Source organism: Lathyrus oleraceus, chromosome 7 (genome assembly GCF_024323335.1).
Source record: "Lathyrus oleraceus cultivar Zhongwan6 chromosome 7, CAAS_Psat_ZW6_1.0, whole genome shotgun sequence".
In the NCBI taxonomy this organism is placed as follows: Eukaryota; Viridiplantae; Streptophyta; class Magnoliopsida; order Fabales; family Fabaceae; genus Lathyrus; species Lathyrus oleraceus.
The window spans coordinates 32,104,029-32,122,583 of NC_066585.1; the positions used below are offsets into that span (position 1 = coordinate 32,104,029).

Consider the following 18,555-nt stretch of genomic DNA (forward strand, 5'->3'; position numbering starts at 1 on the left):
GAATGGACACTTATTTGGACTATTATGGCAGAGATTCTCTTGTGAGATTCCTTATGTGCAGAGATTCTAGTCTAGCAGGCGCATGCATTGTGTGTTCTTGTCTCTGCATGCATTCCTTGTGTGCTCTTGTCTCTGCATGGTCAAGTCTGTGCAGATGAATTGCGTGATCAATGCATTCAACGTTTATGTTATTTAAGTGCATTTGAATAACATATCAATGTATTCAATTTCAGTATAGAAAGGAAAGTTAGATTTAAAAAAATGTCTTCCTCATAACATTACATGATCAGTGCCCATATCGAAGGTGAAATATTTGAGCATCAATTATTCGGTTTTTGTTTTTTCAACACAGAGGTAACTTGATTTACAATAAATCGATGATCAAATTTTTCACATACGAAACAAAGAATAGAAAAGAAATTGCAGTGCAGTCCTATTGGCCAAATCATCTATAAAAATCTGGCTTGGTTTGCAGAAAACCAGGTGAAGTTTTATCAGAAGAAGATTCAAGATGATGACGATGTTCAACGTATGTTTCTCAATCACGAACAATCTGGGTACGATAATATAGAGTTGTATATATTACCACAACAACAATAAGTGTCTTAGTTCATTGATCAGTCACAGGTGTTTTGTGAAACTGATGACGAACAAGCTAAGGTGAATGTGGCAGATGACGAAGAAGAAGAAGATGAGATCTTGGTTGATTCAATGGTGAATGTTGATGAAGAAGATGAGCCATTACCAGCTAGTCATGTATACTGTCCACCTCAACACATGACAAGGTTGAATTTGGATTCTGATGAACCTTCATCAGATATATGGTACAATCCTTATATGCAAATGCAAGGATCTTTGAAACAAGGAGATACATTTCACATAAAAGAGGATTGTGTAAAATCCATTAAAAAATTTCACACGAAACTATCAGCTGATTTCATAGTTGATAGAACTAATGTATTGAGGTACAAAATTTATTGTTCAAATGAACACTGCCTTTTCAGGTTGTCAGCTTCGTACTAGAAAATGAGCGATTCTTGGGAGATTGGATCCATGGGCCAATTCACACATGCATGCTGACAAACCCAATGCAAGATCATCGAAAACTAAGCTCTCATCTAATATGCGATGAAATATTGTCTGGCATTGGCGATAATTCATCGTTAAAGGTGAGTACAATAATCTTGCATATTAGGGCAGAGTACCAGTACACTCTATCATATAGGAAGACATGGATAACTAGGACAAAGGTTGTTGAAAAAGTGTTTGGCAATTAGGAGGAGTCTTACAAACAACTTCTAAAATACCTATTAGATCTAAAACAGTATGCTCTAGAGACTATTTTCAAGTTGGAAACGTTGCCCGCGTATACACAAGATGGGATGTGTGTTATTGGAAATGGAATATTCGACTGTCTATTCTGGGCATATCAACCATGCATCATAGGTTTTTCTTTTTGTAAACCTATTATACAAATTGATGCTACATGGTTGTACGAGAAATACAAAGGAACGTTACTGATGGCAATGGCACAAGATGGCAACAACAACATTTTTCAAATCGCCTTTGCCCTTGTTAAAGGGGAGACTGCTGAGGGATGGAGTTTTTTCCTAAGAAATCTCTTATTGCACATTGCACCTCAACCTAACTTATGTTTGATCTCCGACATACACCCTTCAATCATCAGTGCATATAATAACATTGATAATGACTAGCAAGATCCTCCTTCGACGCATGTCTTCTATATTAGACATATTGATCAAAATTTCATGCGGGAAATCAAAGATAAGCCGTTACGGAAGAAGGTTGTCAACGTAGGTTACACATTATCAGAACCTTCTTTTAAACACTACCACGAAGAAATAAGATTGTCAAACACAGATGCAGTACAGTGGATCGATGGTATTCCATTGGAGAAGTGAACTAGGGAATACGATAACGGTCAACATTGGGGCCACATGACAACAAATCTTGTGGAATCAATGAACTTTGTCTTCAAAGGCATCTGTAACCTACCTATAACCTCTTTGGTACAGACACTATATTTTAGGCTAGGGGCGATGTTTGAGACCAGACGTTCCAAATGGAGTTGAGTGTTGCAATCTGGGCAGTTGTTTAGTGATGTTTCAATGAAAATCATTAGACATGAAGATGCCAAAGCAAACACACATGTGGTCACAGTGTTTGACCGCACTAAAGGTTGGTATAGTGTTGTCGAGTCCATGGATCACAATGAGGGCACGTCGATGGGACAATACAGAGTCGAACTAGATAGAGGTTGGTGCAACTGTGGAAAGTTCCAAGCCTTTCGTACGCCCTTCTCCCATGTCATTGCGCCATGTTTAAAGGTTCGAAGGGATCCATCCTACTTGCTATCTGACGTTTACAAAGTCACCAGCCTATCAAATGTTTATAAAATTAGTTTTTCCATAGTAACAAAAGAGGATTACTGGCCAAAATATCAAGGGGACATCGTCTAACACAACGAAGTTATGCGAAGGAAGAAAAAGGGTCGCCCAAACAACACCCGCATTCGAACCGAAATGGATACGACGAATATAATGGTTAGATTATGTAGTTCATGTCGTCAGCTAGGTCACAATCATACTAACTGTCCTAGTGTTAGAACGAGCACAACCAGATAAATTCACATGTACCTCTGTTGCAATATATGAAAAACTAAATTTATTTCATATTATAAGTTTGTGAGGAAAATACCATTACATAAACAACAACACAAAAAATTAAAACAACTACAATACAGTAACTATGCGATTACAACCATCAAAATAATTTTGAACATGTAATGCATCATCCTATGAACGTCTCGGTCAGTCTTAATATCCACTCATTCACGCACTTCTCCATTTTGGTTGAACGTGGACACAAGCCATTAAATTCTTCTATTCCTTTCACCATCTCCAATTTCTCCATCTAACCAACTATTCAACGTCCGATTAAGACGTTCAAACGAATCTATATTCCAAAGTCGAATCATTATCGGAGACGCAACGACGAAAAATATTAAATCGGCATTTCGCTTGTGAATGTATTCAAACATGGTTAAAACTCAAAAATTTGAAGGAGAATGGAGTTGAATGAAAGAAAATATGGTTGTAAGGGAAGATTTGTGTGAAAAATATTGCATACAAACAGAGGTATTTATACAGAGGAGGTAGAAAATGCATGCGCCAAGAGGCTAGGCGCCTGACAAGTCAAGACATGTAGACGCCATAGGCATTGGCGCCTCCTCATGAGATAAAATGCAGGAACCATAAGCATTGACGCCTCCTCATGATGGAAAATGGATGTGTCAGTTCATCTGGCGTATCTGTTTTAAAAGGTGGTTATTTTTTTTTGGGGGGGGGGGGGGGAATTGAAAAAATGGTTATTTTGGAATTTATTTTGAAAATTGTGGTTATTTAAAAAAAATCATTGATTGGGTCCAAAATAAAAATACAATGTATAATTATAATGCTTTTATCTCAATCTCAGAAGTTATTATCTAGTATTTTTTCTTCACTTTCTTCATCCTGAGCTCTAGCTGCCGCATCACCACATCACCACTATGTAAGATTGTTTCAATCCTTTGTCCATATTCTTTTTCTATTTCTCTCTCCCCACCATCACCATTACAAATTTTTTGTTTTTCTTCTTTCAATATTGAAACCCTAACCGAGATTTTCTATGTGTTTCTTCTCTCCTCTCTCCTTTGTGTTAATGTTTTTTTTAGATCTATATTTTCTAAATGTTGAATTGAGATTGTTAATGTTTTAACTTTATCTCTTTTATATATTGTATTTGGTTGAAGCTTGGTGGTGGTCTTATTTGAAAAGATGGATGCTTGAACAATGAGCTTGGAAGAATCAAGAATATTGTGATTTTATGTTCAAGTCTTTTTCAAATTTTTTATGTATGTATTCAGGAAGTTTGATGTATTGTATTCCAGAATCAAAAATTTTGCCCAACCCTAGTATTTTGGATGTTTAGTTTTTTTTTTTTTAATTAATAATTTTAAAAGCTTTTTTTTTTATATTTTAATTCATATTAAAACTATTTAAACCGATTCGTCAAACCGTGGACCCGTGAACCGACTAAACTGAACCTTGAACTGGACAGAAACGGGTATGAATTTCTCAACCGATGGTTAGACCAGTTTAGGATTTTGGTCCCAGTTAATAAGTCTCGATAAGTGAAGCAGTAAAACCATTGGTTTAGTATATTGATGAATAATTTATTAGTTAGTATACTAATGTTGTTATCGAGTAATAAAATAAATTTGTCTCTCTAGGGATTGCGAACTTAAAACAAGAGATGTTGTGTGATGTACATAAAAATAACAATTGAGGGGTTTCTAAGATTGTTTTGGTCGAAAACACAAGAAAATATTTTTATAACGATGATGAAAAAAGTGGTCAACTCGTATTATTAGAATCTCTTATTTCAACTTGATTGGTGAAACACGCATTAACAGACATGCGTTGACTATAGAGTTACATGACAAACTAAATTTACCTTTACATTCAATCTCTTGACGTGTAGCGCATTAATCACTAAGGCACGATTACTAATTATACTCTCTCTAGCCAATTAGAGAATTCAACAATTAAAGTAATTTAGATAAATAGTAGTCACTACTTATCAATATTGATTTGAATGTCGTAACAATAAAAAAAAAACAATGAGGATAATCAATAACTGAATAATAATAATAAGTCAGAACAATAACATTAACATCCACATCATCCAATCATACGTCTCAATTAAGAAAAAATAGGTTCATCATCAAGTTTGACCTAACATAAATAAATCTAGCTACTCATGCTAAAATTAATCAATATTAGTAGTTTAGATTCAAAGAGGATGAAAATCACTAAAGAAGAAGCTCTCCAATTGCTTTAATGACCTCCAAAAGCTCTCAAAATCACCTTAAACGTCACTTTCTGGTCTTGGTAGTCGAACCCCTCTTTTTCTCTCTCTTTTCCTTATAAAGTTGCTGAAAAATGTGTCAGAAAAACATATACAACACGAGCGCACTACTTATTAATGCGGGTGTCTTGCGCCATCATTACATCAATGCAGACACATTTCTTTTTAGTGCGAGCACGTTAGAGGCATCGTCGACATGTTATGGTCGCGTAAAATTTAGGGGCTTAAGCGTGTTTTTATCATTTTTCACCAATTTTCTCACTAAGTCCCTTTCTTCACCCAAAAGTCGGTTTTCCAACTTTTTCACTTAAATGCTTCTAACGTGCTCAATTATTATCAAAATTTGACGGGTTTTCTTGCTAAATGGCGTGCATTGATAGTCTGTCATCATAATCCCAAACTTGAATTGTTGTTTATCCTCAAGTAAACTATCTGCACACTGAAACTTTGTCAGAAATAAATTACACATCTTACCACATGAATGTCACCTGCTTTTGCTGATCGAGGCCTTTGTTTCCTACCTTTCTTTAATCAAATCTGATTAGTTATTCCAACACCACTACTTAACATGTCTCTCTACTCACCATGATGCACTCGATTGTAAAGCGGTTCACTCATTCAACATAAAAGAGCAAAAATCTATGAATTTGTAAGTTATCTGCAAAATTAATTATATTTAAACACACACATTTGAGGATTTTTTTGGTTGTAACGTGGCTTATGTCAGGATAGGATAATTTTTGGATAATTGACTTAAACCTTGGAATTAGGTACCTCTTTTTCCTTCCTTTATCTTATCTTTTTCATAACACTTTTTCTTTCATATTGGGTACTAGAGATTTTTCAAATTTATGGTCTTTTTCTTTTCTTTTTCATTATTTTTTTTGTTTTGAAAGTGCCATGTTTTGACATCTTATTTTTCTTTCTTTTTCTTTTCTTAGACCAAATTCTCTAGTATCCCAAACTCCAAACTTAAATGTTCCTGACTTCTAAGAGTAACCCCAAACTTAGTGATTAGCTTATACCAAAATTAAAATCTATCTTCCTAACTCCAAGGAGGGTGAAAAGATTTCTATCTTTCAAGTCAAGGCTTATAATAGGCTAAATCACCAAAGGAAAAACTAAGGCTCAAATTGGTTAACAATGGATATCATTCATAATGCAATAATAGTTTATAAGGCCGTAAAGTTTTCACAAACAACTGCCTTTATGTGTGTTTATCAAATCAAGTTAATTTAAACAGATAAAGTGTAAATTCTAGTTATTACAATTGCATGAATACACTCATAAAAAGAAATAAGTAATCAATGGAAATATTATGGATCAAACTTCACAAGTTTAGATATCTAAAGAAAAAGTAGCAACAATGGAATCCTCTTTCTTCATCAATCATTACTGAACAAGGTCACTTTGATCTCGATCACTTTATTCTCTATTTTTTATGTGACTGCTTTTCTATTCACTGGTAAGGTCGTAACTCAACTGAAAAAGAAAAAGGCACAAAGAAACTCATTAATCAGGGAGGACGAAAAAGTACAAAATTTGGGTCAAGGCTATTTTTAGTAGTTCCATCTCTTTATCAGATTGGTACATAAGGGATACATAACAAAATAAAAGTAAATGCAACTAAGACAGTTGAATCATATACTATCACTCGGGCAGCAGAAGACACGAAGTAGATTGTTGCTTCCACTTCCCTTTAGATTTTCTACACATTTAGCACAAACATTAAAAATACCATAACACTAAAAACTCAAAATATGCAACAAAAAAAATTAAAATTGACTGAAACTAAATTAACTCGGCTGAAAATAAAATATGTTACCAAATCGTGGGTTGCCTCCCACATAAAGCTTATTTAAGGTCCTTAGCTTGATCGTTTTCTTCTCTATTTGGGCGGACATATGATACGAAGAACATATCATCCTTTTTCTTCCTCTTGTTTTGTAGGATTCTCATGAACTTGAGGAATCAATTATGTGGTTCCCAAATCTTCTTCGACTCATTAATAGTGAGTAAAGCATAGATGGAGTCCAAATACTTTATCAATTTATTCACTTCCATCTACTTTGTTTCCAAAATAGATTTTGGGGACATGTTGTTGAAGATGTTCAGGTTGCATGTCTACGTCTAAGAAAATTCTTGCCTTTGAAACTTCATCCACTACCATACCATCCTTTCTTGGTATTATTTCTCTTTTCCCAAGGCTATTTTTCACCTTTGATTTTTCTATTCCTGATTCAGTCATTTCATCTAGTGTTGTGCATGATTCTTCTTTTCTCCCCCCACTAGTCTTTTGGGTAGAACTCATCACTCCACTTCTCTACTCAACGGAGCTACAATTCTCGTTCTTTAGGTTATCCACCATATTACTGATAAATCCCCCACTTGAACTAGCCTGACATGCTGTTTGTCGTGACAATTGGTCGATTTGCAAATCTAAATTCTTAAGAGAGGCCTTATTGTCCTTGTTTATTATTAGTTGGTTCTTTATAATCTCTTCATGATTCTTCTTTACTATATCAAAACCTACTTTAGTGGCTTGCATAAAACTTGTCAAGTCTTCTTCTAATTAGGATGATATCCTTAGTGGTGGATCTTGAGGCGCTTATGGGCTGAAACTTTGAATGTGATTATTATCCCAGTTACAACTCAAATGTTTATCCCACCTTGAATATGTATTGAAGGAATGGTTTGGCTCATGATAGCTTCTCGCATATTGTGCCTCTCCAACGTAACTATCTAGTGTACAATGACCATTTTGGTGACCTTCACCATTAAAGTCACATCGTACCACTACTACAGGATTAACATTTATCGAACTCAGATTTGATGCCAAAATTTACATCTTCGCTAACAACAAATGTTGAATATCCTCTCCATTGTACATGCCTTCATTACACAGCACACACAGTTAAAAGACAAATACCTTAGTAGCACTGCACTAGCTGATAAAACTAAATAAGAACATAAATTTGGAAACTAAACTAAAATGTAAAGAAGGAAAACTATTTACAAATATTCAAAAATTAAAAATAACTAAATACAAAATTACGAACATTGCACACTATGTCTTGTTGAAAATATCAATAATCCCCGACAACGGCGACAAAAAATTGATGGTCAATTTACTAGAAAATGTACTAGTATTGTTATCGAGTAATAAAATAATTTTGTCTCCACATGGATTTTGAACTTAAAATAAGAGATGTGTGCGATGTAAATAAAAATAGTAATTGGGGGTTATTTAAGATTATTTTAGTAAAAAACACAAGAAAAGATATTTATAACGGTGGTGAGAAAAGCGGTCAAGGCACATTATCATAATACCTTATTTCTACTTGATTGATGAAATACGAATTAACAAACATGTGTTGACTACAGAGTTACACGACAGACTAACTCTACCACTACACCCAATCCCTTGATGTGTAGCTCACTAATCTAAGTGTCAACTCTCTGATCCCTCGGACCATCTCGTCAGATTAAGCAAGAGAGTGTGTTAATACCTAAGGCACAACTCCAAATCGTACTATCCATAGCCAATTAGCAAATTCAACAATTAAAGTAGTTCAGATAAATAGCCTCAAGATCAGTAGTCACTACTTATCAATATCGATTAGAATGTTGTAGCAATAAAAAAAGCAATAAGTACATTCGTTAACTGAATATTATCAATAAGTCAGAATAATAACATTAATAACATCCGATCATATGTCACAATCAAGCAAAAATAGGTTCATCATCAAAATTGACATAACCTATAGGAATCTAGCTTCTCATGCTGAAATTAATCAATACCAATAGTTTAGATTCGAAGAGCATGAAAAATCACTGAAGAAGAAGGTCTCTAATGGCTTCAATGGCCTACAAAGCTTTCAAAATCACTCTAAAATTCACTTTCTCGTCTTGGTAGTTGAACCCCTATTTTTTTTCTCACACTCTTTTCCTTATAAAGATTTTGAAAAACGTGTCACGCAAATAAATACAACGCGACCGCACTACTTATCAATGCGAGCGTGTTGCGCCATCTTTAATTCAACGTGGGAGCATAGCTTTTCAGCGCATGTGTGTTAGAGGTAGCGTAGGCATGTTATAGTCACGTAAAATCTAGGGGCTTCAGCGTCTTTTTGTTCCTTTTTTCACCAATTTTCTCACTAAGTCCATTTCTTCCCCCAAAAGTACCTTTTCCAACTTTCTCACTTAAAGGCTTCTAACTTACACAGTTCTTGTTAGAAATCGACAGGTTTTCTTGATAAATGACGTGCACTGATAGCTTGTCATCACACACTGTAATTGTCGTTAATAAAACCAACAATAAAAGGGAGGAGAGAGATAGAGAATGAATAAGAAAATTCAGAAAAATTGGTTCGATAAGAAAAGTTAATTGAAAAGATATTATTTAGTAACCATGTCTAAAATCATCAAGGCTTTAAGCGAGTTAGGATGCAGTTCACTAACGATATATTTGAATTAGATCAAGTACTTTTGAAAACCGAGAATTAGAAATTCAGGAGATGAAAAATAATTAGTAAACTGGTTTATGTCAGTAATTAAATTAAAGGAAATCTATAAGGTTAGTACTTTTGATTTTAAAAGTCAAAAGAGTATTCATACTATTGAATTTGCTACTCCTGTAGCAAGAAGCATGAAACTATTAATTTGTTGAATAAAAAGTTATTAGAAACACATTATAGATAGGGTTATCGTTAGATCCATCTAGGATTAATTCATATAGCTATAAAACCATTGAAAACTAGGGTTAAACACCCCTATATTGCTAGTCTTATGAGACAAAATAATTAAATACTTTCATAATTGGACTATTGTTATAGTTGAATCAAATCTTAACGATGGTCTAGTCTACTTTAACTGTCATCACAATTACTCTATGAGCTTGGCTGATGAATTCATCAAGAGCTCATTAGTATATATGTTAAAGGTCTAAGTGACAACTTTAATCCTTAAGTTGCCAATATAGATGTTATTAGTAGAATTACTTAAAAAGTTTCTAATGTTAATTATGATTTTAAATTACTTAAAAAGTCTTCCTGAATGTATGCATCCCAACTTCATCTTGCCGATGCTTCTTCCCATTTGACAACATCGAAAAGAGACAAAGCAATCCATGAGAAGTATCTTATATCGCACATATCGCAATATATCATAGAAAGTCGTTTGCAAAGATAAGATCATTAATAAAACAACACTCATATAGAATGATGTAACTACTGAAAATGCCTAAACATAAATAAAAGTATTTAAAGCAACAATATAACATGGTTGCCACAACTAATGTCAAATAATATATAAAATAAACATGAAAGATGAAGGATACAATGTAATAAAAAAACTCTTGAGTTACTTTAAAAGCGACATGTTTACGTGACATATACTTTTGGTGCTCTTGAATGCTGCATATGCATGTGCTCTAGCAAGGAGGATATTAGATTTATCACCACTCAAACCAAAAACATAAATGTTATCATAACCATGACACACGACAAGAATTTCATTTACATTATAACATATTCAAACATACTTCATGTTGGAATAGATAAACAGTAATCTCACAAATATCATACAAGAACTAATTATAGATAATAAGCTTATACACCAATAATGTATTTCAAGTATGGAAGAAGAATAGCATGAAGTCATTATAAGCATATAAATTGACATACATCAATTGAAAATTTTGGAAGCGTTCATGAATTAGTTCATACATCAAGTATATCAAGCATTTGGAACATAGACAATACGCAAAAGTAAAAGACTTACTTTCAAAGAGGGAAAATGGAACAATATTACCTTGCTTATAAATTGATAAATGATGCACTCATATGTGATTGAACTTCCAAGGAAAGTTAGAGCTAAAGTATATAAAGTGCATGTAACAAATCATATTTAGACAAGATTTGAGATATCAAGTATGCCAAATTCCCTTTAAATGTTAAAAAACGGTTCAGTCACAAGACGTTTTGTAAAGATATGACGTCTCCTTTTTCAACATGATCATGTAGGAAGTGGTGACATATCTCAATATGTTTAGTGCAAGAGTGTAACACTAGATTTTTTATTAGATAAATATTACTGGTGTTATCGCACATAATAAGAATACATTATAGTTTAATATCAAAATCAAGTAGTTGTGTTTGACCCACAAAATTTGAGCATAACAATTACCGGTTGCTACGTATTTCGCTTCAACAATTGACAAAGCAACTGAAATATGTTTCTTGCTATGCCAACTTACTAAGGAGTTTGAAAACATGTGGCAAGTTCCACTAGTACTTTTCTTATCTGATTCGCAACCAGCAAAATCAAAATCAGTATAACCAACCAAATTACAATTGCTTCCCTTGGAATACCAAAGCCCATACTTGATCATGCGTAAAATATGTATTCGGTTAACGAACATTTTATTGAGGATCGTGGAAGGTAACTACACTTTCTGTATTTCAAGGAATCAATCACTCATTCCTTGAGTGGCTACTACGTTCTAGGAAGACTTAATTTAGGGTCCAAGGGATTATAAATACACTAGGATTGTGATACACAAGAGATAACAAAGAGAAAATACCCAAATACCATAGCTTCTCACCTCACGTAAGCTAACTCTCAATACGAAACCATTTTAAAAGTCTTTGACATCCCTTATCCACTAGGGGTTGTCACGCGTTTGTATTTTTAGCAAGTAAAATAATGTTCCATAACATAAATGAGACATTAATATCATTTTTAACAAGCTGATATTAATATTTGATATCGTCATTATCATTCAAAATTGATATGTATGAGGTACATTTGTCTATTCTTCCTACTCCCCCCCTTTTAGGTGTTGTCTTAACCAATAATTTAGGTATGCTTCAAACGGCTGGAATTTCCAATCCAACTCAAAGTGAATCATCTCTAAAAAAACATAATCAATAACTAACGTGCTAGAAAAAAAAAGATGAAGATGAGAAAAGGTGTACAAAATGCTTGATAAAAGATTAGACATGGCAAAAAAAAATCTGAATTCGACTAGACCCGACCCAGACCTAAATCTAATGCAAAAAAAACGATTCACCTAAATGTGATGCAGAGAAAAACCTCAACTTTAATTATTAAAACAAATAATACTAATATCCACCCTGCACTCACCTCTGCCCCACCTCATTGTCATATCTATAAAAGACTTATATTTATCTAACATTATCGTAAAAACATTTCAACATAATTGACAAATCTATAATAAAAAAAATCAGCATTTCAACATAATTGACATATCTATAATAAAAAAAATCAACTCAAACGCTAAATGAATTGACAACCCTTTACTTAAAAGACTTATATATAATAAAAATTATCCTTTACTATCATAAAATATTAGTAATTAGATAATCTATTAAAAGTTAAAATAAATAACTTTTTATTTTACTTTTGATAATATTTTTAACTTAATCTTTTAAAAAATAATTTCAAAATATATCCTAAAACAAAAATAATATTTTCTAATATTTTTTGAATTTACTTATAACTATGTATTTATTTAATTTATTTATCAATAAAACAAAAATAATTATTCTTACATAAATATAATATAATTTAAACAATCAAAACGAAATAAAATGAAATGAAATTTGCAAAACAATTGACGGGAGTATGTATAGAAATAGAAAAGGGATCGAAAACATTGAAAACAACAAAATTTAGACTTTGTAGTGACTAGCAAATGGATCGAAAACTTTGTATTATAAAAAGGTAAAAATGATAGCCTTTTTGCTTTTGCAGTCGGCAGAAAGGATTGATGGATGTTATAGACAATGGTGAGAGCTGTCGATGCTATAGATTAATACTTACTATTTTATGTTCATAGACAATGGTGCACAGCAGGAGACTATATAGATAGAATAGCCTTTCATGCTTTTCAAGTCGGCAGAAATAAATCATTGATAACAGACATGGTGAGTAACAATATATATCACCATAGACAAGACAATGGTTAGGTCTAGTGGATGATATATATATATATATATATATATATATATATATATATATATATATATATATAATTTTTCAGAATTTTTTATTTAAATATTATATATTTTATATATTTTTTTAAAAATAATTTAAATTAAAAAAATCTCAATCTATTCAACTTACAAAAACGACTTGATGAATCGGTGATTTCACTTACTTTTCTAACGATAGCGTCAATTGGATTGGTGACGGCATATGATGTTGTTAGTCAAACTGACACCGGTATATACCTTTTTAAACGTGGAGCCAATTCATTTGACGCTAATGTGTATTGTGTTTTTTAGTATAAATAGGAACGGGTGTTGCCATTTACTTCACTTCACATCTCATTTCAAATTCTTCTTTTATTTTTTCCACTAGTTCTACCATCGCCGACAAAAGATATGAGCATGTATGTTCTTTGGCAACGAAACCTTCGATTAAAATGTTATTTTGGAACATCAAAAGTTTCGAATATCTTAAGAAGAGTTTGAAAAGTTGGTTAGACAGAGAGATTAATGATGGGGAAAGAATTAGAAGTATCGAGAGGCTTGTTTCGTACATCTCAATTGCAGATGACAATTATGATATCCAACATATGTGGGTGCGAGTTAAAGATGACAATGGTGTTAGTGATATGATGTCTGCAACAAATGATATTGTTTTGGTTGTTGTAATCTCTTAGACATATTATGGTGTTAAGTCTTTTTTATTTGTTGATTGTGTTGTTATTTTATGCGTATTTTTGTTGTAACCAATAGTTAGTATATATATATTATAAACACCAAGGTTACAAAAATTTAAATAAAATAAATAAATGATCATGTAGAACAAGCTCCAACATTGGAACAATTTGTCCGATTGTGTTCAGGTTGACGGCATATACCACATAATCTTGCAATTTTATCAGTCGTATCCATTTATTCCAATATGCATGTTGTTCGGGCGACCATTTTTCTTCCGTCGCATATTTTATCTGTGCTAAATTATATCATTTTGATATATAGGCCAATAATCTTCCATTGCTACCACCAGTAAGCTATTGTTGTATACATTGAATACATTTATGACTTTGTAAACATCTGATAGATGCTTGGAAGCATCCCGACGAGCATATGAATATGTTGCAATGACATAGGAGAAAGACATACAAAAGGCTTAAAACTTGTCATTGTCGCACCAACCTCTATTTAGTTTGACCCGATAGTCTCCAATCGACCTCCCCTCATTGTGGTCAATTGTTTCCTTTACACTGAAAGTGTGTATATGATAGTTAAAGATTGTAACAACGTGTGTGCTACCTTTGAAAGGTTACTCCTTCATCACTTTCATGCAACTTTCACTGAATAATTTCCTCGATCGTAACACCGAACTCCATTTTCGCCTTTGGTTGTGAAAAGTGATCTCAACCTAAAATAGGTTGCTCTCACCAACGCGGTTATTTGTAGGTTTCTAATGTGTTTTAAGATGTCGTTCATGGATTCAACAAGATTTGTTGTCGTGTGGCCTCATCAACGTCTTTCGTCAAATGCCTTTGTCCACTCCTCCAATGGAATGTTATCCACACACGTTAATGCATCCGCATTTGACAATCTAATTTCCTTGCGGTAGTGTCAGAATGATGGTTGAGTTAAAGCATATCATGCATTCACTACTTTTTTCCGAAGGTTCTTGTCTTTGATTTCCCGCATGAAATTTTGTGTAATATGTATAATGCAGTAGACATGGCTAGAAGGAGAATTTTGCCATCCGTTTTCAGGATTATTGTATGCACTCTCAATAGATGCATGTCTGTCAGAAATCAAATAGAGGTTGGACTGTGGAGAAACTTGTGATCTAGGTTTATTTGGCGTGTCGTACCCCAAATTTTTGCTTTCTAGTGCGATTTTATTTTGAATAAATAAAATTGTCTAATTGATAAAATAACATGTTTAAGGAGTTACAATGGGGAAAAATCATGAGTTCAAATCCCACATTTATCACTTCTAGTGTTTTTGTTCTTTATTTCTATCTTTTCTATGATTTTATGCATAAAACAGTCAAAAAATCATAAAATTAAAAAAATTAAAATCTTTTTCTTATTAAATTATTTTCATTATTTAAAATAAATTTTTATTCAAATTTACAAAGTCATGAATCTATCCTGATTCATTGGCTTGGTCCCTAAGAAATAAATAAGATCAAATCTTAATAAATCAAATAAAAATGTTCCTAAACAATTCGATCATACATTCAATATTTGACTTAACTCTACCCTATAAGTATGACTCATTTTCTCATATTTTTGACATCTTGTTACCACAAGAAATTTATAAGGCATATTGAAGGCGTAATCAGTGAAAGTGCCTTATGAATTTAAGATTTATACCCCACTAAGGGGTGGTTTGAAAGAAAGTTGTGCCTAAGATAAGCAAGAGTTGAGAAAACCATAAGTCACCAGGAGATGAAACCGACAGAAGAATCATGTTTGGTCGAAACCCATTCTGTCGACTGAACTGAAGATTGAGACTTAAGAAATTCTTGGTTGTGTCAAACACATAGGAGACGGGGTCGACCTGAATACCTGAGTGGGAGAAGTTTGAAATTGAAAATGACTAGCAGTTATAAGGAGAATAAGCGCCAGAATATGGAGCAGTTTGTAGATCGTGTATGGAGCAGTTTGTAGATCGTGTGACACGACGTCTGTCATTTTTAGAAGTTTTTGCCTGTAGGCAGTTTCTTTAGTTTATTATAAATAAGAGATCCTACAAAGGGCTCGGGGTGTTCACTTTGTACCAAAATCACTTGTAAAAAACTTCTCATTCCCAGCGCGAGGAAGCAAGAGTTTTTAAGAGTGCTATGTACGTGAATCACCACATTTATTTCAATTCAACTTCCTTATTTTTCAATTGTTCCCGTTGAACACTTTATTTTAATTTCATTTACTTTTGAGTTATCATTTTTCGTTGTCGTCTACACTATCGACACTAATTCTATTACGATAATAGAATTCACCAAAAGCGTGTTCGTCGTGTACGTCTTTTGAATGTTGTAGTGCTGTCGGTCACGAGTCACCCATATGCTATAGCATCATCATCATTTCGTGTGAAAAAAACATGTGCTTGTTCAATACTTTGTCAGAAGCCGTTTCTCACAAAGTTAATTATCTGTTGAATTGAATAAGTCACCCTGTCACACTAGCACATGTCTTAGGATCAACTGGTCGATCCTGCAAGTAACCCTTAGTTTTAAGGCCTAGGGAGGACCAACAGTTGTTTACCAATTTCCACAGTAAACAAAATGGCACGCCCAGTGGGACCAGTGCTAGTGTAGTTACGCAATTGCATGAAACTTATAAGTGGCAAACTATATAGTAGGCCACAAGAAACTTTGAAAATGTCAAACTCCAATATAGATGAAGTTCCACAAGGGACTTTATCCACTACGGAAACAGTAATCTCACAGGTTGCAACTTTGCCTCCGATGACAAGTGCAACCTCAACGATGTCGACTACGGGTGCGGTTGGAACATCAATTCCTTTACCTCCACCAGGAGGTTCAGGATCAACGATAACGACGTTCAGACCTTATGTGCCTCGCTTTGGCACCATAGATCCTCTTTATGGAATGCCGTATTCCTTAATGCCAGGATATCAGTCGACATCAAGTGCAACATTGTTTTCAGACAACGCTCAAAATAAGAATCCCTCCTTGCAAGGATCAGCGCAAGGGGGCAATGCTCAGAATAGGAATAATACTTAGAATAGAACCATGACGCTGTCGAACACTTCAATAGCGGTGTTGAGGCAGCAAATGGATGATATTAACCATGAGTTAGTTAATATGTTAACTAATCAAATGGGTACAGTTTTTAATCCTGTGATACAGGAATCTGCTGAAATAAATAGGCAGGTGGCGAATCAATTGACACGCTTGTGTAACTTCCTGGGGCCATTGGCTCGACAGATGGCACAAGTGGTCAGACAAACCGTTCTTGTTCAGATAGAGATAGGGGCAGCAGAAGATGAGACAGTCCACGAGGGACAAATCCTTAGACCCCAACAAAATCAAGGCGTTGAATCAGGAGTAGCAGGACGTAACCAGATGGTGTTGGTTAACCGACACCAAGATGCTGATCAAATTGTCGACCAACATCGACAAGAATACTTAGCAGTAGAAAATAATTTGACAACTATTGTCGAAAGGATTATGGCTAGGAATGGTATGAGTGCCACATTGCAAAGGCCACTATATGCTTCCCCATTGGCTGAATTCATTCTCCAAATAGAGGCACCTAGGGGAATGAAAGTGCCTAAGTACACTAAGTTTGGGGGAGAATCTGGTGAGTCGACAATAGAGCATATTGCCAGATATCTAACAGAGTCAGGAGATTTAGCTCACAATGAGTGTTTGAGAGTAAAAAACTTTCCTTCCTCTCTGACTAAGGCTGCCTTCACATGGTTCACTTCTTTGGCCCCAAGTTCGATTGATTCGTGGACCAAGTTAGAAAAGAAGTTCCATGAACAGTTTTACGAAGGACATTCCAAAATTAGTTTGACAGAATTGTCTAGTATTAAGAGAAGATTTGCGGAGAGTATTGATGATTATTTGAATAAATTCAGATCATTAAAGGCCAGGTGCTTTACGCAAGTACCAGAACATGAACTTGTTCAAATGACTGCTGGGGGGTTAGATTATTCCATTAGGAAGAAAATACACCCAACTTTTGTGAAGAGTATGTCACAATTGGATGATAGAGTTCGACATCTCGAACGGCTAAGGTTAGAAAAAGTTAGACACAATAAGGCTAAGAAAGAAAAAGTAGCGTTGGTCAACTATGACGCGACGGATCCAATATATGAGGCTGATTATGCCTCATCGACCGAATTAGAAATTGACATGGCTGAGTTAAATCCAGGATCTGCTTATGAGTGTTGATCATTACTTCCTGTGCAAGGGAGAAATCCTATCGAAAACAATCCAAAATTCCCTTCAAAAACTTATACATTTGATGTGACAAAGTGTGAGGAAATTTTTGATTTGTTAGTTAAAGATGGTCAAATGGTGGTGCCACCTGGTACTAAAATACCACCATTAAAACAAATACAGAAAAGAGGATTTTGTAAGTATCATAATTATCTTGGTCATAATACCTCTAATTGTCATCTTTTCAAGGATCTGGTTCAGAAAGCGATTCAAGAAGGCAAGCTGAAATTTGCTGGCCGCAGAATGAAGATCGACGCTGATCCTTTCCACCAGGAGGAAGCTCTATTCGTGGAGCCAGTCGAGATCAACATGGTCGAGATCACCGAATACGATGAGGCCAACATGCTGGAGTAAACTGGTGAAAGCCCAAATGTCGACATAGTTGAAGTCTACCCAAGGGCTGATGAAGATTTGGTAGATTTCCTGTGCCGCTGTAAGAATAAGGGTTCACAAGTCAGCTTATGCCCTATGTGTGGTGCTGTCACCGACAAAGTAGCTGCTGAAAATTTCCAGAAGCTACAATTGGGTAAAAGCAAAAGAAGTGGGCTGAACAGAGAGCGCCAAAATGAAAGAGTCCCAAAGAAGGTTGTGGAAAGTTCTCAGGCGAGGCCTAGGAGCTTCGTACCATCGGCAAGTGTTCCTAGAGGCACCTGGGTC

General features: G+C 34.4%; 1 protein-coding gene across 1 annotated transcript; it reads left to right on the top strand.

Annotated features, from left to right (window-relative positions):
• The first annotated feature begins 16,683 nt into the window (after positions 1 to 16,683).
• On the top strand, positions 16,684 to 17,850 carry LOC127101856 (uncharacterized). The gene is made up of 2 exons (XM_051039291.1): positions 16,684 to 17,254; positions 17,474 to 17,850. The coding sequence occupies exons 1-2, from the start codon at positions 16,684 to 16,686 to the stop codon at positions 17,848 to 17,850; spliced, it is 948 nt and encodes a 315-aa protein (XP_050895248.1).
• Positions 17,851 to 18,555: the final 705 nt, after the last annotated feature.

Coding starts and splice junctions, on each gene's coding strand:
- LOC127101856 (XM_051039291.1), top strand. CDS start 16,684: ATGACGCTGTCGAACACTTCAATAGCGGTGTTGAGGCAGCAAATGGAT. Junction 17,255..17,473: donor TAAGTTTGGGGGAGAATCTG/GTGAGTCGACAA, acceptor TTAGTTTGACAG/AATTGTCTAGTATTAAGAGA.